At 43.5% G+C, this 22,528-nt stretch overlaps 2 protein-coding genes across 4 annotated transcripts in view; both read right to left on the bottom strand.

The window, feature by feature from the left end:
• Nucleotides 1–115: 115 nt before the first annotated feature.
• Nucleotides 116–7,362, bottom strand: ADRM1 (ADRM1 26S proteasome ubiquitin receptor). Its single transcript, XM_056353728.1, has 10 exons — nucleotides 7,253–7,362; nucleotides 6,316–6,526; nucleotides 5,940–6,056; nucleotides 5,737–5,860; nucleotides 5,226–5,312; nucleotides 2,980–3,061; nucleotides 2,532–2,761; nucleotides 2,073–2,230; nucleotides 1,032–1,134; nucleotides 116–341 (listed from the first exon to the last, which is right to left on the bottom strand). Exons 2-10 carry the CDS (start codon nucleotides 6,523–6,525, stop codon nucleotides 235–237), a joined length of 1,218 nt encoding a protein of 405 aa, XP_056209703.1. The 5' UTR covers nucleotide 6,526; nucleotides 7,253–7,362; the 3' UTR covers nucleotides 116–234.
• A 1,010-nt stretch (nucleotides 7,363–8,372) lies between these two features.
• Nucleotides 8,373–22,528, bottom strand: part of OSBPL2 (oxysterol binding protein like 2) — a 39,207-nt gene continuing 25,051 nt past the window's right edge. For all 3 annotated transcript variants that reach the window (XM_056354138.1, XM_056354136.1, XM_056354137.1), the window contains 9 exons: nucleotides 22,022–22,119; nucleotides 21,134–21,316; nucleotides 18,184–18,291; nucleotides 16,756–16,845; nucleotides 16,004–16,127; nucleotides 13,962–14,090; nucleotides 13,084–13,207; nucleotides 12,308–12,398; nucleotides 8,373–11,125 (listed from right to left, as the gene is read on the bottom strand). In XM_056354138.1, the coding sequence (XP_056210113.1) occupies nucleotides 11,023–11,125; nucleotides 12,308–12,398; nucleotides 13,084–13,207; nucleotides 13,962–14,090; nucleotides 16,004–16,127; nucleotides 16,756–16,845; nucleotides 18,184–18,291; nucleotides 21,134–21,316; nucleotides 22,022–22,119 (1,050 nt within the window). In that variant the 3' untranslated portion in view covers nucleotides 8,373–11,022. The remainder of the gene's footprint in view (nucleotides 11,126–12,307; nucleotides 12,399–13,083; nucleotides 13,208–13,961; nucleotides 14,091–16,003; nucleotides 16,128–16,755; nucleotides 16,846–18,183; nucleotides 18,292–21,133; nucleotides 21,317–22,021; nucleotides 22,120–22,528) is intronic.

Here is a 22,528-nt window from a genome sequence, read left to right as displayed (position 1 = left end):
TCACAGGAAATCAGAAGAATTAGATAGCAAAAACATCAAAACCAAACAGTAAGCAACTCCACTGAAAAAAATAGCAAGTACTGCTTATGTTAAACAGACTTGAGAATGAACAGTGTGGCAGATAAAGAAAATTCCTTTATTTGTAGATTTATATAAGCATAATATGAAGTTAGTAATCCTACTGCAGTTGCTTAAGTTAGTATCTAGGAGTATCTGTAAGGAAGAGCAAATAACTTAATCTAAACTCATATCTTCCTCTTCATCTTTCTTGTCCTTAGAGTCTCCTTCCTTTTGGTCTGACTTGACACTGTTCTGCATTGCTTTGGCAAACGCTTCTACATCTAGAAGTTAAACACATCGGTTATTTAACTTTGCACTTTCGGGGGGGAGTCCGCTGTCTGTACCAGGTTAAGCTTCATTACACAGGAAGTAAACGTTTGCTTTAGTACGACTCAATTAGCAGGGAAGAAAATTGCAACACATATTCGGCTCGCTCTGACAGCGCCAGCATTTATGCACTTTTAACTGTGCAGAGGCAGCCTAAGACCAGGATTACTTCAGTAACTGAACGGGTCCTGAAAGCTCCTTAGAGAAAATGGGTACCTCCTCCCACCAGTGCTACGGGCCCCAGCTGTGTTCACTTAAAGATGACTCATTGAAGACTCCCACAAAAAAGGCATTCCTGAACAAGGCAACTACACCACCTCCAGAGCCTTCTGCAAAAGGGTTTTTCCTTTATCAAGAAAACTATGCCAAGGCTGCTCAGCACATCTCTTTGCAGAGCCCCGACTTCTCCAAACACATCTGACACACTGTGTCTGCCAGGGGACACCAGAGCCCTCGCCTTTCATTGCAGGAACAGTGCGAGGGTCATCATTACATTCCACGTTCAGTGGCTGTGTGCAGTGCAAAAAAAAACCCCCAAACCACACCAAAAACAAACAACACCCGCCTTCCCCCCCAAAACCAAAACCCGAACAACCAAACACAAACAACCATTTCATCCTGTTCCCAACAGCACCAATACTCACCTCCTTTATTTGCTGCATCTACTGCCTCTGCGGGTAAGCCAAACTGGCTCATTAGTGGGCCAAGCTGTCCTGAAGCTAAGGCAGCACTGAACATGCTCAATGCCTGTGAATTGGAGTCAACAGCATCAAGAAAAGGTTTGCATCGTGTTCCTCCAGCATCAGGTGGCTACTGCGCAATAACCGCGCGAGGAGAGCGGGCCTGGAGGCAGCCGCTCCCCTCTGTTAACCCCGGCACTATGGGCAGGGTTCAAAACGCCGCTGCAGCACAGGCCCCGCGCAGATTCCGCCATCAGGAACAACGCCTGCTCTTGGCCAGCCAGATGCCAGGAAGCACGAGCTGGTAAGCCCTGCTAGACCGAGCAACGCCCCAAACCACAGCCACATAACCTCCAGTCGGTTTAGCGCACGGAAAAATTCCATCTTCACCTAGACGCAGACACTCTATCAAATTGCCAACTAAAACCAGCCCTCATTTCCAAGTCTTGCCTACACAGAAGAGCTGCTATAGTTGAAACTAAAAATAGTCCTCTCAGCCACCGAAATTTTGCAAATGGGCGAGTTTCCATCAATCAGTCTAATAGCTCAAACGGGCCTGTAATACATCAGCTTTTATCACATGCAGACAGGCCTGGAATTAAGCACTAGTGTTTCAAGAGGAACAAGGGCTGCAGTGCTGTAATCACAAGCATCTCTTCCCATCAGTCGCTTGAAATGCCCTTCAAGGCAACTGCTGCCAAGCCACTCATTGACAGGGAATAATGAGTCTTCTACTACTCCTGCCATTTGCCAGAGAGTGTTTATAATAAAGAGAAAGATAAAGCCCAATTCCAAGGGAAATAAATAAAAATTCTGATCTGGTGCTGGGTGACTGCAGGAAGAAACAGTGTTCCATTAAACCATCTCCCTCCTCCCTTCCACTTCTACTGACAACCTCCTACTCGGAATGGTGTCAGGAACCTGAAAAAGCAGGGCAAGGCCGATGGCGACGCACGGGGGAGAAGGGGAGGAGAACGGTACTTCCCGTGACAGTTAGGCATCTACCTGCTGAAACTGAGGAGACGTCAGGGTATTCTGAATCTCTTCTGCAGTCTGCGGCAGAGATTCCCCCGAGGGAAGGTAAGGCATCAACCGTTCTTGAACTTCAGCATTGGCCAGGATGGGAGCCATTATCTCAGGAGTCAGAACAGTTGCCAGGTCAACTAGGAAGAAAATAAAGGGCTGGCTGTTAGACCATGCGCAAAACCTCATGTTTTTCTCATGTAAGCCAAACGATCTAGTCAGAAGAGTAGGGAAATGGAGTTAGCGCACTGTTCACATCCTTTTTCCCTCTGTTTTGGGAGTGAGAATAAGACTCTTGAAGCAGCCAAGCACAACACTCAAATGAAAACACGAACAAAAAAATTTAAGAGATGTTTCAAACCGATCTGGAGCACGATAGGACAGTAAAACAGCTCCAAAGGACTCCTGGATCCACCAGCTGTCTGGTCAGAACACTGTTACCTTGCTGTCCTCCTGCTCCAGATGGCACATTCATAGTAGCTAAAATGTTCTGAAGGTCACTCAGTTGAATGGGCTGGGTTGGGCTTGTGGCTGAGCTGGTTCCATTACCCGAACTTGGTACGGGGCTCGGACTGGTCACAGACGCAGCCGCAGGAACGGATGGGGCAGGCGTTACACGTGTAGAAGAAGTCGTGGAAGATGGTGTCACAGCAGCTGATTGGCTGCGAGAGCTGGAGAAGACAATTAGTATAATTAACTCCCTCCAAAACCGTATTTTGAAATGCTTCTTTTCAAGCCCTTACAATACGAAGGGCTCCTACCTCGTTTCAGAGAGGTCGTAAGCAGTCTTAATTCCCCTCACATTTCCTGCCCAGTAGGCCACAGCTCCTCCCACAGAAGCACAACTTTACGTTACAAAACTACCACCACTGAGGAGCAGGCAGCCTACCTTGACGATGAACTGCTGGTCGGGGGTCCCCCACTTCCAAGCAGACTGGCCAGCCCAGGACCCGTCAGTGCCCCCAGCCCACCTTCCGTAAACATAAAAGAAGAACAGGTTTAGAAATTTATTTCTTCAGTTTTTTTTGCACCTCTCTGCTCCAGAGAGGGCACTCTTGTACCTGAAAGGTTCTGAAAGACCCCAGACCAACCCCCCCACCCCTTTCTGTAAATTAACAGCTCTTGCATCCCTATTAGAAAACTGCCTTAGAGACCTGCACATTTTAGAAATTACTCAATTTCTAGATGTTCACAAGGATAAAATTACTTCAGCTTGTGCCGTACATACACAATCACTGTAACACAGCCCTCTCATCTACTGGTTCCCAAAATTCCAACTTTTCTCTAAAATAAAGCCAAGGCCCTCAGCAGATCACAGAGACAGTCTTCAAGTCACCACCACCACCATCTCCCTCATATACCCAGGGTTTTGCAGCTTCAAACCTAATGCAGAGACAACCTCACGCACAAAGTGCTGCTAGTAGAGCAGCGATCAGGAAACCAACACTTGGCCTTTGAGCCAACTGCCACGTGCAAAAGAAATCAGAATCAGCCTCCCTCATCCACACATCCCAACTATCAGGGACTTACTGCAGCATCAAGAACATCAGCTAAAAAAAGCTGGGGCAAGGCTTGGCTTCTAGGTCCACCGGAGCTGTCGGTGACTCAAACTGCTCCTCTACAATTCCTGTGAGCTGCATCAGCCAAACGCTCCATTTACCACACACACTTCACATCCATCGGTTTCTTGTACCGCATCTGATTAGATACACAACCCTACACAAGCATCTGCGTTCATCACCCACCTTTTGGGAACTATCTGCAAGCAGAGGACAGAATGACAGCGCTCTATTAGCTAACACGTGATTACCTGAAGCTGCAGAGGTCAGAGCGAGCACCAGCCACCAACTCCCTCCTTTATATAGGACCTGCTCCTATAGACCTATGCCCTTAACACTTCCATTCACTAATGACAGAGCTTCCCACAGCAGCAGAACAGCTGGGTGAAGCTAACCGGACTGTACCACGCACTACTCAACTCGGTTTGTCCTTGCTAGGAAAGTTTACCAGGAGCACGAAAGCTCCGGTGTTGCAGGAGCTCCACACTAAAGGCAGAGTCCTGAGAGAGATGCAAACCAGATGCAAAGGAACAAGACACTGCTGAGGGAAGAGATCCACACAGATTCACCACAACCACCGTTTGCAGAGGCAAGCAGATGGTTTTCTCGCGTTATAGTAGCGAGTTTCATGTCAAGCTGCCGTAGCTAGATGTAAAGGCAAAGAAAGAAGAGCTGCTGAGACAGTGTGCTGAGAAGAAGAGGAAGACAGTCTCAGGAATTATGTGAAGCTTCAAGAAGGAAGATCTTTTCCAAACGCACCTTAAAAAGCCAGAATCTTCCAACACTAACATGAGATTTGTATCTGAAGCTGAAAAGACACGAGCTAGATCCACAAGAAAGGACTTTGGAGCTCAAGCACAGAACCTTAGCCGCTGCCACCTGCCAGTGCTCCTGTACCTACTTCCACTCGAGGGTCTGACCTCTCAGAAAATGCTCTAATGGGCTTGGAGTATGGGTAGCATTAAGAACAGACCACAGCAGAGACTCCAACATGCCTCTCATCCCCTTCAGAAAAACAGCGTGGCGATTCAAGCTCTCCCCAGCGTCGCCCAGGAGAGAAAACCCTAACCTGAGCCTACTCCTCTGACCAGAGAGTGCCGTGGGGTGGGTACGCTCCAACCTTCCTCCTGAACTCTGCTTTGCACACAAATATTCACTGGATCAGAGACAACACAAGCAACTCCACAGCCTGGTAACCGGGACATTCACCAGGAACAAAACCCTGGGTTTCAGTCCCTGCTTCAGTGAATATTTAGGAGGAAGAGAATGGGTAGAACAGGGGGGGTGGGGGGTGGGGGCAGAAAAAAAAAAGTAGAAGATTCAGTGGAGCAAGGAAGGAGCAGAACCAACGTTCCTTGCAGATCAAGCCCTAAGACGAGTGCCGTGTAGAATTTGGTACCCTTCATTTCCTGCATCCTTTTTTTGCCCCTTAGCTCATCTCTGAGGTAGGGCCTTGCTTTCTCACGTGAAAGCAGCGCTATTTAAATCAATAGCACTACTTGAAAATATTGTCAGGTAAGACTTAACCTGGCAGGAGAAAATACCATTTTGGCATAAAGATATTAAAGCATTTTACCAAGTCCTCCTAAGCCCGTTGGTCCGATCAGCTGCATGAGCTGGTTATGGCTCATGTTTCCAAGAAGGCTTTGCAAGCCACCCTCACCTAAAAACAAAAACATTCTGAAACACAACATATTCACATAGGTTTTTTCACAGCACTCCGGCTCAAACAGCAGGAGATTAATTGGCATCACATTCTGTATGGAAAAAACAGTTTCAAGTGTTTACTGATTCATGATGCTCATAAAAGATAAATGCAACTTGGCTTCATAAGGAGGTAAGACTCCAGAGAATCTACTGGAAACAAAGAGAGATTTCTTCTGGCAGTCTTAACTTTCAGCCTGCACCTATTGTAACAGCACAGTTTATTTTGCTCAAGCACGTTTACACTTCTGGTATTAACACTGTCCCCAGCTCACCCTCCACAGCCATCAGGAATTTCTTCCTAGGGAACTATTAAGTGCTTATTCTAAAAATATTTTTTTAAAAAAAGCCTCTCACGTGAAGGAGCAGAGAATGGACTGTACCTCCTAATGCCGAGAGCTCGTGGCCTCCACTTGCATTTCCACCTAAAGCACCAGGCATTGGTGGATTGTTGAGATACTCATTCACTTTACGGCAGTGTTCTTCATCCTTATCAGTCTTCGGCTCCTGCAAGAAAATTACTCTTGGTACAAGTCAAACTGGAAATATTTTGTTCCAAGACCCTTTTTATTGACTTCCCACAAACCTGCATCCAGAAGAAGAGTCGTTTTGATCCTGCCTTGAACTTCAATACATACACACGGCCGGTAGTGCACTGAGGTACCCTCTTGAATTCACAGTCATCGGGAAAAATAATCAAATCCTGGAAAATGTGGCAGCGGGAACAGATGTTTGAGAAAATACATGAATATTCCTTTTAGCCTCCCAAAGACCTCTGCCCTCCTCCCCAAACCTTCTTCCGTTTGCTCCTCATAGCAGAGAGAATATGGAAGTGCAGGGCTGTCAGGCCACAGCAGCATTCTCATGCTGATTTGTCTGGGAGAAGCTCTTTCAGCAGTGCCAGCGGAACACGACAGACCGCGACTTAACACCTCAGCACTGAAACACAAAACCATACTCACGTCCTCGACGTTGCCCGAAGTCCTGTCCTTCCAGCAGAAGTGAATGAGGGAATCGTCAGTCTGCTGGATGTAAACGAGGCCTTTTCTCTTGTCTGGGGTGACAGTGCTGCCCTTCAGGGACATCTTCCCTGCTCGAAATTCCACCAGGTATTTGCTCGAAGAGCCACGGGAGCCTGGCACCAGGCTTGGAAATAACGCACCTGAGGACATCCTGGGAAGGGAGCGAGCAGCCGCGATGAGAAACTGTCCCCGGTTCTCTCTCCTCAGCACCAAATACCGGCCTCCCTGGGGCGGCTCGGCACAGGGCACAGCCTCAGCGCCCGACAGTTCCGGGGCGCTCCAGAGGAGCCAGCGCGGGGGCCGGGGGAAGCCGGGTCGCCCCGCAGACCCCCCGGCGACGCGGGACCCCTGCCGAGGTACCCGAGCACGGGAGCGCCGCCCCCCCCGCGGCTCGCAGGCGCAGGGGCGCTCCCTGCGCGCAGCCCCGCCGCCGCGCTGACCGTCGGGCTCCTGCCACGGCACGGAGGACGGGCTGCCCGGTACCGGCCCGGGGGACCCCCGCAGCCCGGCGGCTACCGCACCCGGCCTCACGCACGGCGGCGGCCCGCCCGGCCCGGCCTGCGTGACTCGGCACTTGTCGCGGAGCTCCCGCTGCCGCCTAACCCCCCGCGCCGGCCGGCCCCGCTCCCCACCGCCAGCGGCCGCCGGGCAGCCCGGCCCGACCCCTGACGCAAGGCCGGCACAGGGCTACCGGGCAGGCCCCAGCGCGGCCCCGGCCGCCCCCCGCCCGCCATCCCCCGCCGGGCCCCTTCCCAGGCCGCCGCGCCGTCCCCCTCGGCAGAGGCGGCGCCGCCGCCCCGCGCCGGGCCAGCCCCAGCGAGCGCGCCGCCAGCGACACACGGCCCGCGGGGTACAGCCGGGCCCGCGCCCCCGGTACCTGCCGCCGCCGCCCGCAGGCCCTGCGCCGCTCCGCGCTTCCTGCTCCGCGCGCCGGAACCCCGCCCGCCGCGGGGCGGGGCAGGGCGGCCCGCGCGCCCCCGCGGCCCTGTGCGATTGGCCGGCGCGGCCGTCAGTCAGGGGCGGCGGCCCGCGACGCGCTGCTGTGTCACGGCGGCGGAAGATGGCGGCGGCGCGGCCCCGCCCGGCGGAGCCTGGGGCCCAGCTCGCCCGCGGGGTGACGCTCCCCGGCCGTTACGGCCTTACAGCGAGGCAGCTGCACAGGCCCGGGCTGCCGGCGGCGGCGGGCAGCGGTGTTAGGAGCGGCACAGAAAGCGGTGCGTGCGGCCGAGGCAGCCCGGGAGCCCAGGAGCCGGTTCGTTCCCGGGGGGTGGCGCCGAGCCGCTCGCCCGCTGCTCAGGGAAGAGTGTTGCTTTTGTTTTTTTTTAAACATTTTTCGGCAAAGCATTCACTGAGGAATTACTGATAATTATTAAAGAGGAATAAACACTGCTAGTTAGCTGTGGTTGCCCTGAGGAGCGTAGGCTGCGGGCTTCCCGTCCTCGGTAACCCGGGCACCGCGAACGATCCATAAACGCCTCGAGAAGCTGCTCCCCGCTGCCGGGCGGCGCTGCCTGCGGGACACGCGCAGACGCTGCACAGCGCCGGCCGCTGCCCGCCCCAAGCAGGGGAGACCCCCCCCCGCCGCCAGCCCAGCGCCGGGCCACGGAGGCCCCACGGCGCCCGCCCCGCTCCCCGCCCCCCCGGCCCGTTCCCATCCCGGCCCCGCTCCCCCCCTCCCGGCCCGTTCCCATCCCGGCCCCGCTCCCGCCCGGTTCCCCATCCCGGCCACACGCGTTCCCGGCCCCGCTCCCGCCCCACCGCCCGCAGACCCGCCGTACCGCAGGGCACCGGGCTGCCGCCGAACAGAGGCCCCCAGGGCTGGGGAAAGGCTTCCAGGGCCCCGAGGCGTTCAGAGCTGGGACGTCACAATCATCCTCATCTTCATCCAAGGAGCTCACGGTGCAGGCAGGACCCGGCTGAGGCACGCCAGAGGCACCTGCAGCCCCCCCAGCCCTACCAGACAGCTGCCCTGGCACAGAAACCTCCCTCTCACCATCTAGAGGCCCAAAGGGTATTCAGTATTTATTATAATTTCTTTCTAGGTGGTTTCTCTACATAGCTGTATTAACATATACTAACACAGTTATCTTATATACAGTGTTTAATCAAGTTATAAAAGTGACATTCTTTCAAAAGGTGCAAAGTTATTAATGCTTTGACACGTAAACGACCAAGGCGAGATCCACATCAAAAATAAAACTTTTCCACCTGGGGAGCCCCACAGCCAGCCAAGCACAGACATGTCGGCAGTGAGGGGAAAGTATTTTGTAAGTGTTGTCAATGAAGAACAATAAATTAGAAGAATGGGTTTGGAACTAACCTGAAATTTTACTAAAAACTTTACACTAAAGGAAAGGGAGAAGGGGATAAAGACATAACTAATGAAGTGTTCTCACTTTAAAAGTCTTCCCAGTTTCTTTTCAAATCCCATGAAGATTCTACACTGAAGTTTGGATTAAACACATTGTTATGATTTTTTCACGCTTTCACATAGTGCCAAGGCTTTAGATCTTTGAATTTAAATCATAACTTAGATGACAGGGATGCTAACCTGTATAGTTCTTCTTATAAAAAGAGTTTCTTTAGCAATTACTCTACAGTTTTCCTATTCAGGCAATTCCTATTTATAGGAATATTATAGGTATTTATTTTAAAAACGCTACTCCAGCATTAAACATACCATTTAGCTTAAGCAAGTTTTAAACTCCCATGAGACGTTAAACTGGCTTTCAATCCTCACCCAACAAAGGGCTCCCTACACAGCCTGCAGCAAGTTTGAAAAGGGGGTTACAGTGCCTGGCACAGTTGTTAAAGTTTTTTTATAAAAAGTATTTTTATGCTTTCCCATATGGATCAGCAATGTCATTTTTAAAAAGTCAAGTGTCTACGCACTTACTAGGAACAAGTACAACCCTACTGTCTGCCCTGTATTACCAAGTCTTCCTCTCGAACTTGGGAGTCCTGAAGACTTGCCACCAACACAAAGTACAATTTCTGGCAACTGAACAGAGCTGCCATGAGCACTCTTCAGATTAGGCCCCTACTGCCTTGAAGTTTTACAGCTGCTCTTATTTTTCCAGTGAAGATAACAACTAAATTTCCAAAAAAATTTAAAGTTAATGTAATCATTAGATGCATGATTTAATACAAAAATATTTCTTCACGAGCATGTTAATTTTCTTTTGCTTTTTAATCCTGTGGCTGAGAGAGAAGCACTTCAAAAATCTACTCTCTGGATGAAACCACAGATGTTTTGTCCATAAATCAGACCAGCTCTTCCATTAACTCCTCAAGCTGCTGGTGCTTAACACCAGCAATTTCTGAATCACTGTAAACTTAACAGCAATGCAGCCACTCTCCATTTTTGCTTGGTTACTCGGTTAAAAACTTTCATAAAACAAGAAGCAACATTAGGATTAGTTTTAATTACTGGACCTAATTTTTCAAGCCTCTCTCCCCCCTTACCCCCAAAGTGTACCACTTGAAAGAAAATGAATATGTCCATTCGGTAATTGGTTATTTCCAGTATTATATGGCTTCGATGGTTTGATACGGAACAAAAATTTCCCACTTTTTGACATCACGTACTCACAGAAAACTTGTAATAGGTATAATTCTGCCAAAGCTTTAAATTGATTCTGCTTTTTCACAACATACAAAACAGACATGACCTAAAAATGAAAAACATGCAAACCAAAACTTCCCCAAGTTATGAGCCTGTGTGGATATACATACCAAAGTGCTTCCAAATAAAATTTTAGTCTAGAAGCATACATAGTGCCAAAGCTGCCAAAGGTAGTGCAGAAGTTTTAAGCCTCCAAGTGGTAGCAAGCGATATATTTTACATTGGAACCACCTCTACGTTCCTGCATTTGCTTCCGAAGCTTCTCGTATTTTAAGAACAGCATTTGACTTCAGAAAAAGTGCACTTTTTAATGCACCCTTCCCTTCTCCTAACGTATGCTTTATGTAATTTTATCACAGGTATACAGTTTAATGCTCACAGTGTCCAAAAGTTGTGAAGACTCTGTAACAGACAACTACAGCTGGAGAAGCTCAGGTTGGGTTTTGTTTCCCCGAGCCTCTCGAGTATTGAATCCTATGGCGAGAGAGGGGCCAGGGGCTCCAGCCCCCACGGCGTGCTACATACCGTATGGAAGTTCACATGCATCTCTTCACGGGGAGTATCAACAGTACTAGATTTGATCCTCTTGGTACCATATTAGCTTTTCATCCCTACTCCGAGTTCCAAAAACTTCAGATTCTTCACTATTGTACTAAGTAACAAGGATATTATCTCTATTTTATTTAAGTTATGCAGTTTTCAAGGATGTTATGTGCTCTATCAGATACAGTGTATCTTCCTGACAAAGAAACTAGGGAAAAGAATGAAGAACCAAAGGTCCCTTTGAAAATTAGTGAAAACATGACGATTTCAGGTGCAGCTTTATGGAAAGAATGCAACAGTATTTAAATATTTGGCAATCCGTTAGTGATAATTAAATCCTTGATTGTTGACCAATAGAATTTTTGTTAAAATTTACTTAGAAAAGCTGGTTTTTGCTATCAACAAAACCAGAGTAACTGGCTTGGAATGAAATCTAGTAACTAAATGTCCAGATGAGATGAGCAATTGCTTCTGTAATTTCAGTATATGTCTGGACAGTCTGAGAAATTTCTATCAAAATAGCCACCTGAGTACAGCCAATCTGAAGTCCCAGTGTATGGGTTAGTGCCTTGATGAAACCATCTGTAAAAATAAAAGAGAAAAAGGAAAGAAACAATAAAAGAAAAAAGCAAAGAGAGTGAAGAGTTATTAACGGGGGGGAAACGACTTTGTTTCTTTCGTAAAACACTGTGAATTCTTTTCAGAAAAAAAATATTCTGCACATGAAAAATAAGGCATTAAAATTCCTACACTATTATCACACCGTGAAAAGTATCTTTAAATTTTCTTACATAAAAGTCAAGAAGGACTGTGACATGGATTTTAAAATCGCTATCCTACTCCAAATAGAAGTAACATAAATACTCGAGTTTAAACATTGATTAGATACATTACTTTTTACTTTAAAAGAATGCCAAATCAGTTACACAATCCTTTTTGGAAATCTGTCCAAACAGGAAACAGTTTTGTTCTACGGTGCTGTACTTTGCACAGAACATTAACAGATGCTCACTTTTTAGCCACATTGACTGAAAACTATTTTATATTCTCTGGAAGAGATTTTCAAAGGCATTAACTGGAATTCGTCTGTAGCTGCTCCTCCAGGCTTTGGGAAGAGAATGTTTTCTCTTCTGAATTTCATGAAATCATGGGAGCATCCCAAAGTTCTTGCCTTTCAAGGCAGCACCTGCAGGAACTGGCCATGAGCATACGCTTAACTGGATAGCATTGGCATCTGTGAAAAGCAACCAGCAGGAGCAGGAGCCAAATCACACATTGCTCCGTGATGCATTCTGTGACTTCTCAGTCACTTGAATATGCAATCAAAAAAGCAATTTCTGAAGTATCCAAGCCAAGAAGTCCTAAGAGTGTGAAAATAAAAGGCCCCAGAGGGCCACAAAGTCTTATTTCACTGTCAAAAGCTGGACAGGAATTGCTTAAAGGGCAGATGAGGCTTAATGTTTTACTCATTCTAACAAAAATATGACCTCTGTAGGTTTTAAAAACAAAACTAAAAACCCTCAGTATTACCAAAATAGTTGATTATGACAGATTTCAGCATTTATTATTAGATAATTTGTCCAGGACAAAGTTATCAGCAATTTTGGCTTCCAGCTCCCACATTTAACTGTTGACCCAGCCAGACACTACAAATTGTGCTGTCATGCAGGAAGTCAAACACACACTGTCTTGAATAAGAACACTTTAAGCAGTACACCAAACCATTCCAAGCATTAAACAAATGCACAACTTCTTCCCCCTTACCGTGTGTGCCACTCCACTTCATCTTTTGCACGTTCCTTGCGAGCAGCTCTTTGTTTCTCTTCTAGTCTCTCTTTTTCTTTGCTAGCCACATCTAACAAACATTTCAAGAGAAATCGGTTGCTTAGTGAAATAGAAACAAAAATACAGAAAACACAGAAAAGACTGCAGAGAAACAAAATATATTTCATTTAAGCAGGAGAAAGCATTTGCTGTACACAATCTCACTGAACAATGAAAATCTCAGGCAACAAAAATCTAAAACTGTCGTTTCAGGAAAGCTGCTACTACAAACACAAAGTCAAAACTGAAACTTTGATGTTTTATCTACCAGAAACTGCACTGAGACAGCAGGAAAGAACTTAGATTAGGCATAACAGAGAAAGTTTTTTTTTTTCACTATTTGGCCATGAGTTTTTTTCTGACAAACACCAGAGCAACAGAGCATGTCTGTTCACCACATGTCTTTCCAGACAAACTCCAGAGCAAGAGAGCATGTCTGCCACTTCCCCCCAGGTTAACAAACATGCAAATACACCATAACATAGGATAGCAGCCTTGGGATCCATCTTGGACGCATCTGCTCTCCCAGACTTTTCTGGGAGAAAACAGACATCATACATTGTTCAAAATCATGTTCACTAACATAGGATGAGAAAGAGTTAAGGCTGCTCTAGGAATGAGAAACCGAAGACGTCGTTCCTCTGTCAACCAACCCTCCCTTCAGTCACCCCTCTCAAAACTTAACTCGTGAAATATTTCCTCCAGCAAACACATACCCATGTTTCCGTTTTCCATATTTCTGATATCTGGACGTAGCCGACAGTCAGTGGGAGCTAATATTGCTTCCATGCCTTTTTCTAGCTCATTGAGACTCACAGCAAAACTGGTGAAATTGTACATCTTAAAAGGAAATTAAAGATAACATACAAGTTATTTTGGCAAAGTGGCACTGGGTCCCCTATACTGAATGAATGCAAAAGAATTTCCAAGAGAAATTACAGAGTCAAACCTTCTCCCACCTGCTACCCTGAAAGCAAGGTTAGGTTCATACAAAACTAGGTTTTTTTGTTGGTGTGGAGGGAGACAAGGAAGGGCAGAAGGTGATGGAAATCACAGCTTTTGTTTTTTAAGCCGTCTGCTTCAGAGAATCAAGACAGATTAACCTCCACGTGTGATATTTAACATCGTGATATTTTTACGAAATAAAAAATAAAAAACCCCAAACACCCACACCTAAAAGACAAAAAAATCAGGTTGCAAATATTGAAGTTAATATCTGGCTGCTCATTTACCACATTCTTTGGAAGCCTGTCTTTAACAGCAGGGTCAGCAGAAGGGAATGCGTATCCATATTTTAGCCACTCTAAGTGCAAAGATCTCACAGACAGTTTAACCTAACGCACCAGGCTCACACTGAAGCAGCTGCAGTCAGAGCACACATTCTTTCCACCAACTTCAACACAGCAGCGATGCTTTCAGCACAGGAACGAAGCAGAGAGCTTACTGTAGTATAATTTTACAGCTGCAGCAAGAACCGCCAGAGCCTGTCAATGTGAACGCTTAAGGACGGACAATTCCACAAGGTTTCCGCCACTCATGTTCTCTTGGGTAAGTCACTAGTGGTAGCAATACACAGACTGATTGAAACAGTTACCTGTGATGAGTTTGGTGGCCTACTATTTATTCTCCAAAGCAATTTACTGCCTGGTATAAACTGCACTGTATCTTGAACCTCTGGCATATCATCAGCCTCATCGTTTTCGGATTTAATAACATCTTCACTCTGAAACAGAGAGAACATTTGGCAGGGGAACAAAGGGAAATTGGACAGTTTCATCTGGAGTTCTACAGTGACTGTTGAAGAATCTTTTCAAATTTGAGATACTAAACACTCTCCTGTACTTCTGCCTCACCTCTCATTTCCTTTTCCTCACTCTATACTATTCCTCAAATTTTTATCGTAATGTCTTGCTCCTGCTACGTCTGAATAGTCCCCCACCACCTATGTACAACTTGAATTGTCTGTTTTAAAAAAACAATACTAGAAAATTAGTGTCTTTCGTAAGTCTTTAGCTTCCCTTCTATCCCATGCCATAGCTTAATTTCACCTAACATGACTACTACTTCTTCAGACTGAAATGAGCCAAGACTGCAATTTAACCAGTTCCTATAATGGCATAACAAAGATAAACAAGGCATGCCTGCTTTTGGGTAGTGCTTCACCATTTGCAAAAGATCTGGACGTATGATTAAAAAAAACCCAGCTATGCCCTTGTTTCAGTCTGTTTTCCTGCCATCTAGATTCTAACAACTATTAGCACTGCCAATTTCCTGTGAAGGCTGTATGTACTTGAGTTTATAAATACAGTGTCTTTATTCAAAGCTCCTTTGTTACCAGATGCACTGCTATAATGCATATATAAAATCAAATGCAGTACTCTTCAAGAGGCTGCTCTCAGAATCTGAGAGAATCTGACTGTTGTAGGACAGCTACACCGTGGCATTTCAGAGGATCTCACCATGAGAAACCATTTAAAACCACAACAGCCAGAAGGAAAGTCTGAGGCAGTAACATCCTAGAGTCAGTATCATCCCTCCCCTCACTCACACCCCCTTGCTATTTTCTTCTGCCCCCTCTGACATGACTCATTTATTTCATTCAAAAATACCCTATTAAGTTAAACAGGGCCTGTTTTATACACTAGAAAACAGCTCCATATGGTTAAGAGTCTAATTTTAATCATTTGGTTTGAGTATTCATTATTTAAAAGGACTCTTTTAGGCTACTTTCCATATCAACATCTGGTTTACTGTTAGATATTTCCACATCTAAATATAGATTCAACAGGAAGGAAGGAAAGAAAGAGTTGAATTTTATTATTTTATTTTTTTTTAGGATGAACAGAACTTTATTATTAAAAAAAAAAAAAGTCGTCAAAATATAAGCCTGTACCATGACAGACTCCAGAGCTGAAAGCAAGGCCTGATGTCGCTCTACATTCTTCTGATGGGAATACTTTTTAATAAAAGTTTGAGTCTCTTAACGTTAAAAGCGATTAGCTTCTGTTTACCTTATTTTCATTTTCAAGGAGCAATCAGGGTCTGCAAAACCCTGCTGGTATCAGGAAAACCCCAGTAGTCCTCTGCTGCACCATGCAACATTTTGCATTTTCCACGTAACACTGAGGCTTTGGCAGTAACTTACCTGACACTGTTCAGATGTGATGAAAAAGCCCTGCATGTTTCCAGATCCCTTTGTTGTCAAAACTACATCATAAACTCAGAAAGGCTGCATCACCAAAAGCCATAACTGACTTAGAAAACATGTAGATTTTTTTTTAATGCCCAAATCCTAGTATTTTTACATGTGGAGTTGGCAGTAGAGCCACTTTACTCATTCAAGGACTGGACAACATCAGCTTGAGGGCTGGTATTTGAGGACGACTTCTTGACATTATCTCCAGCAAACACCATTCCTATGGGCTCTCTTCAACACCAGCAGCTCACACGAAAGGCTATACGAGTTCAAAGTGCAATGCCTTCTTACGGGACGAACAGCGCCCGCATCCAACCCCTATCAAAACACAGACTGTTTTAACCCTCCATTCACCACCACCCGACCATTTCCATAAAGGTGTTTTCCTTTCACTTCTCATATTTCAGTATCTTTTCTCCCTAAAGAATCTTGAACCTTACCGGCTTCAATTTCTTCTGCTCACCACCTCTCTTTTCATTCTTTTTGTAAGTCTCATACGTAGTGGGATCAGTGCACCATAAGCATTCTGTCCACTTGCCATAGATCACACATAGCTTCTTTCTGCTGCAGAGAAAGCAAAGCAGACTTAGCTTTGGCTTAGAAGGCTTTAAAAGAAGCAAAAGGCATGCAGATTCTGGTCTATATTAAATACCCAGCTTCCTAGTTTGCTGTATTTTATGTTTCTTTGCAGATTTCTTAGAAGCCAGCTATCTGATAATGCAAAGAAAAGGTTTCAGCCTATTCCAGTCTTTCTGGCATTCAGTCCTGCAGAACACTCGTGAATTAGTCACGTGCTTTTGCCACAGTTAAAATTAGTCTGGGTGCAAAAAAGCCAACAGTTTACAATACAGAAACTCAGAGTCACAGAACAGGTTTAAATTTGATTAAAACCTTCCAATAACCATATTCTCATTATTTTAAACTGAAGACTGGAATCGTGACTGTACAACAGCGAAATCAGTTGCGACTACTCTGCATTTTCCCTGGACACCTTTATTTCCAAAGACTAGAGTTTTTCTAATAATGCTCTTAAAATGATCATTCTAGAATCAAGGGGTTTAATACGGACACAAAGAACAGAAATGGGTTACAATCTGCATTGCCAGCATCACATCAATGGTGGTCACTATGCCAGCAGAAGAAATGCCACAGTGCTCAGAAACAGAGAAGCCAAGAGGCTTTTATCACTTACTTTTTGTCCTGAATGTATCCCTCTACTCTGTGAAGCTCTTTCCCAAACAGTCCACACGGTTTAAAATTAAGGACACATTTATCTCCAGTACTGTAGAGGAAATAAGTACATAAGCTTGCTTAAAGAAGCAAGCCCCTAAATGTATTAGTAAGTTTACTTTTTTACCTCATTCAGCTTTTGTTGTATAGTTACAGTCAGCTAGGGGGTAGTTATTTATATCATTATTTTTCTTTAACTATGGCTTATTGTCTGACAAGGGCATTAAAAAAAGGCACACAACTTTCAAAATTCCACAAAAAAGAAGTCAAGGTGCACATGAAGACATCAGCCTGTGAAAGCCAACTGAAAACGCGACTGTACTTCCAAGTTGCATGTGTGTCTTAAATTTATCAAAAGTACTAGGAATAAAACTGAATGCAGTCTCACATGCTACTTAACTCACACTATTAACACACCACATTTCACATTAATATATATTTACAGCTAATTGTAACAAGAAATAACTTTTACAAGTGACCTACGCAGAAAAGTCTAGTTAAGTGCATTCAGAAGTTACCTCTAAATTGTCTACCAAAAATTCTGAACTAAACATTTTACAAACAGAAACCAGTATTATAGTCCAGCATCTTCCTTGCATTGATATGTACACATATGTAAATAATCTCTCCCAGGGAGGTATCAGGCCAAGTTTCTATGTCAAGCACAAAGCATACAGAGACCAACCTGGGTCTTCTGTGCAAATGTGGGAGAAAGGATTGTAGGTTTGATGTGGCAAGTATCAAACCAGCAGCCCTGCTGAATTAAAGCTCCCATTTACTGACAGAAAAACATGTGCAGAATTAATAGTTGTCACAAAATTCTCTCCCTCACCATTACAGGACATAATTTATTTTATATAAGGTAAAAAGCTTTTATATATGCAGAGCAATTGACATGCTCTAAGTTCATGTTACCCTACTCTGCAGTCATTTTTCTGTGCTGTATCCTTAATTTAAGACATTCTCTATTATCAAAATTAAAGAGAGTGCCAAATCACAAACAATATGATGGAGGTCCACTGCAAGCCTCTGACAATTATTCCATTTAATGGTTCTGGAGTTAAATTTAATTTCTCTTCTCTGCCAACAGGGCTGAATTTGAATGGGTAACTCACAAATGTAAAATTTTTGCATCCCATAAGCCATTTAGCCTTGTCCCTTTTCATTAACATTATTATGATACCAAGTCCAGTTTAACTAATAGTTTGCATTTGTCAGAAGGAGGGGGGGGGAGGGGGAAGAAAAAAGAAAAAGAAAAAAGAGACAAGACTGGACCTACAAAAGAAAGCTTCCTGGGTATCTGACAAAAATCAAAACTATCTGCTGTGCAACAACAGCGAGCATGCGCCAGTCCCTACAAGCCAACCCTGAGTGTCATGATTAGCATTACCTGTGATTTACAATTTCTACCGTTCCATATTGTTCTAACCACAGTTTACCAATAATTACATTATGTACACAACAGGTTGGATTCGTCCATGTGTAAGCTTCATTATGTCTGTAAAGAAAACAGAGAAATAAATTATTTTCTTGAGTTTGAGATGGAATGTAAGCCTGTTTTCAATTCTGTTCATGGTAGGGCAAAGTATTTAGCTCTCCTATGAACAGCCAGAAGTTAACTTCAAAACCAAAAAGAAACAGACTTTTCTTTATAAGTCAACAATGTGTTCTATCTAAACATTAGTGTGAGTTAATAAAGTGGTATCTCCTTTATTTTTCTTGCTTCCCACAGAGTTGAAATAGTAAGTTTTACAGTTGCTGTGCTTTTGATTACAAATTCCAGCCCAACATAAACAGCAGTCCAGGAATTCATCTTTTACATTTGCACTTTTAAAGTTATATGTGATAAAACATAGTATTGCAGGAGAACTGGACTGACAAACTAACATCTAGGAGTGTCTTTTATTTGGCTACTGCAGCAGCACCGCATACCTCTTCTTAAAGCTCCTTATTGTAAACATCTATCATAATCTAGAGAGTAACTTTTTGTGATAAAAAAAGCACTGAACATAAATATTTACATTTTCTAGCAGAGATTAGTCACTACCAGTTTGGACAAAGATTTGATATGAAGACACTCCTCCCCAGGGACCAGTCAGAATAACCCTCTTAAACAAATTTCCATTTTACAAACACCGAGTGGTAAAAGGCTTTTGAACCTGAAGAGAGTTGACATGAGTCAGCAAACTGCGTAACTGGCTTCCACAAATATGCCACAAGTTTCCACACTGGTATATGAAGCCTGCTCTCGTGTCACTGAAGTCAACGTTGGGCGTGTGTATGGTTTGGGATTTTTTTGAGTTGGTTGGCTAACACCACTGGGACACAACAGCACTATATGTTCATGAACATGGTATTTAACAATCCAGTTTATTACTCAACTCCATCTTTTCCCCAAAGATTTACTAAGAAGGAAAAGTCCTAGAATTGAAGAATTTTCCATTTAGCTTCATTTTGGTTTTAATGTATTGTGAAATTGATGAATTAACAGATTCTAAACACCTTACGAAGACTTTATTGTAAAAGTGGTCAAAATGTTAAACAGGATTCCTATTATCAGTAGCTCAGCAGAGTCAAAGCCATCTACTCTCACTCATCTTTCCATGCTGGTAAAAGAAATGCTGAAGTTACCCGGTTGGCAATCAGTCCATCTTAGGAAAGATGGCAAACTATTTTAATATTAAAAAAAAAACAACTAGAAACAAGCTGCATCCCCCTTCACAACAAATGCCTTGTACTTCTACTTCCAGTAAGTATGGAAAGCACACTCCTATTTAATATTTCCAACTGGCCTGTTATTTTCCAGTACAGAAAAAAACCAGATCATTGAAATCTGACCATATTCCATAGCAACTTGTCTTCAAGCATACTTTAGAACAATGACTACTCTTCAAGTGGGGAAAAAAAAAATCTCACCAGCACGCCCTAAATTCATCCCACCAGCCTTAGCACACATTTTTATTCATGAACTACTTGATACCAAAAGCTGTATAGCATAAAACAAAAGACAGTCATGGCCAGTGCTGATTAATTAAAGTGTTTTCTAACGCATGTTTTGAAAACAGGGCCATGGTAATCAGAGATGCAATACTTAACACTGACTTGCAATTTTGCTTCCTGAACAGTTACTTGTTCACTCTGGCCCTGAGCAGTTCTCAGGCTACTCAAACCGACAGAACAGTATGAATCACAACACTGGGAGTCTCAAAATTTGATTTCAACTTCTGCTGCCAGCTTGATGCAATTATTAAAAATAAATGCTTTCATCATTTATATTCCAGTTTAAGTCTGCGCCCTGTAATTTGATTAGGTAGAACAAGAATTTTAATAAGTCTTCTAAATAAAGGCTCCCTCTCAAGCAAACTTTTTTTGTCATGTCTGTGTTCTACACTAACATTCATAGTTCTACATTCAGAAGAAATTTCCTCTATTTCCATCACCATTTATATCCAAGTTCATACTTTTATAAGCTTTGGAAGATTAGATGCCAGCAACTCAAAAATTAAACTATACTTTCAAAAGAAACTACGGGAAAAGTCAATGCTTGGATACGGCAGGCAAGTTGACTCTATCAAAGCCAAATGTCTAGAAGATTCCTAAGGCAACATTTCAAAACAACCTCATTTAAGCCTGAGGAAAGCTTTTATAAAAGCACCTTTAAGTGTTCAATTGCAGAATACTTTTTCTGCAACTATTATCTAGTGCATCTTTATGTCCTGCTTGGGAAAGCTCAAGACTCTGCATCACCAGGGCACAAACCAGCTTACGGAAAGTCATGTAATTTATGAGACATATGCAATTAGCCACAAGTCGGGGAGTAATCTGTAGAGACATTCTTGGTTTTAATAGCAAAGTGATCATACACAGGCAGTGTTAAAGAGGTGACAACGCAGTCCTAACAAGTTTCTCATGTGCCTTTATCACATAGAACAGCTATTCTGAAGATGCAGTTCTTTCCACAAAACCATATGCACACAATCAAAACCAACAATAACACTGAAAAGCAAGATTAGCTTGAATAGCCGGTAATAGAATTTTATATCTCTATTTAATTTTAACATGCCTTCACAGAATTAGCTTTCAGAAGCATTCAATTTTTAAGAAATGCCGATTTTTATAGTAGAAAAACTGGGTCAAAGTGCTACAGCTATGATTTAATGTGAACGAGTCCTGAAAGTAAGCAGTTCAAATTAACTTGTAAAAAAACTCTTACAACCTCTTCAGCAAGTTTTTTTAGTAATCACCTACAAAGAGCCAACAGAATTATTATCACCTATCTTTTTATTCAAGTAAATATTAAGGAGATCAACATAAAAAAGGTATTTACTTCTCATACTTACTTCAGAAGCTCCAAAGTAATTGTTCCCCGAGGCTCCGCTTCTATACTCTTTCCCCAGAATTTTAGTTTGGGATAGATTGATCCATGAAAAATAAAGTCCTTATTGAGGCCTTCAGAATAAAATGCACTAATAGGTGGGTGGTGGCTGACTTGCTCAGATATAAACCTAAATCCTAAATCCTCCCTAGCAACAACAAAAGAGAGCATTACACAGTAAATATTTCTTTTAATGTTAAAAGAGAAGAGTTACTCAATACTTTAAAAAATTTCGAAGCGTTTTTCAGTTAAGCTGAAAGTGAGACTTTTCCCTTCCTAGTCCCATGACACATTTACAATTAATGAAATGAAAGAATCTGTACTCTGAACACTTCCTCTTCATACCCAAAATCAACCCACATTCAAACACCTAAATGACTTTCTACCGAAAAAGGCACCTGAAGAAGTTTAACTGAAATAACTCATGAAAACAGTGAAACTCTTTGGGTAGCAGGAGAAGGTCTGACTGAAAATTCTTTTATCCAACTGCTGACATATCACCCACTTAAGCAAGCTGGAAGTTCTAACAGACGAACCCTTCTATCAGACATGACCAGCAAAACACTATCTAAATTAATTAAATGTCAGGAAATGTCTTTGGGGAAGACCATAGACCAATTTTTCTCTGAATAATTTGAAGAATACTCTGCCTAAACCTAGAAATAAAATTCTAGCTTTTATAACAACTTCTCAAAGATTTTGAGATAGTTTGGGGAAAAGAACTTTAGCTATATTCACAAATACATTTTAATAATTTTTATTTATTTCACTGAATAAAAAACCAAACTAGTGCAAGAGTCTGCTAACTCAAGAACACAGACAGCCCCAGCTCCCAGTTTAAAGTAATTATTACCTGGTTAATTCATAGGTTTCTCCTAACAGCGGGTTAAATGGTTTGCCAGTTCTCTCCCACTGAGAAGCTACAGCAGAAACTGCAAAAGCAGCTACAGCCTAGAAGCAAATTAAGAACACATTGTTATGAGAATAGTATATTAGAACTCTTAAGTTTAACATATTATATTCATTGCCTATTACAGTATTTCATTTCTTCCAAAAAGAAAGTGCTATATATTGCTTAAGGCCAAAACATTTGTATGACATAGGATAAGTGATACAGAAGTGGGGAAACAGAAGCAGTTAATCTCATTTCCAAAAGGAATTATTTTCCATAGTAAGTTTTGACAGGTTACACTCTGCCCCATACTTCTACACCCACCTCTAAGAGAAGAGCCTGGTTTTTTTAAATCTACTCTTCCTTTATTTTGACTGTCCCCCACACTCAGCTCATTGGGAACAGTCTTGCTTTTCCAGGCAAGCATCACTTTAACCCAGATGAGATTTCTTGAATCATACCAGCAGG

Source organism: Falco biarmicus, chromosome 10, assembly GCF_023638135.1.
Source record: "Falco biarmicus isolate bFalBia1 chromosome 10, bFalBia1.pri, whole genome shotgun sequence".
Lineage (NCBI taxonomy): Eukaryota > Metazoa > Chordata > Aves > Falconiformes > Falconidae > Falco > Falco biarmicus.
This window is presented reverse-complemented; position numbering and strand designations above follow the sequence as displayed.

Excerpts from the sequence above, each read along its gene's own strand:
- ADRM1 (XM_056353728.1), bottom strand. The coding sequence starts at position 6,525 with ATGTCCTCAGGTGCGTTATTTCCAAGCCTGGTGCCAGGCTCCCGTGGC. Across the intron at positions 6,057-6,315 it reads CTTCGGGCAACGTCGAGGAC|GATTTGATTATTTTTCCCGA; the intron begins GTGAGTATGGTT and ends CACATTTTCCAG. Across the intron at positions 3,062-5,225 it reads AACGGGCTTAGGAGGACTTG|GTGGGCTGGGGGCACTGACG; the intron begins GTAAAATGCTTT and ends TGTTTACGGAAG.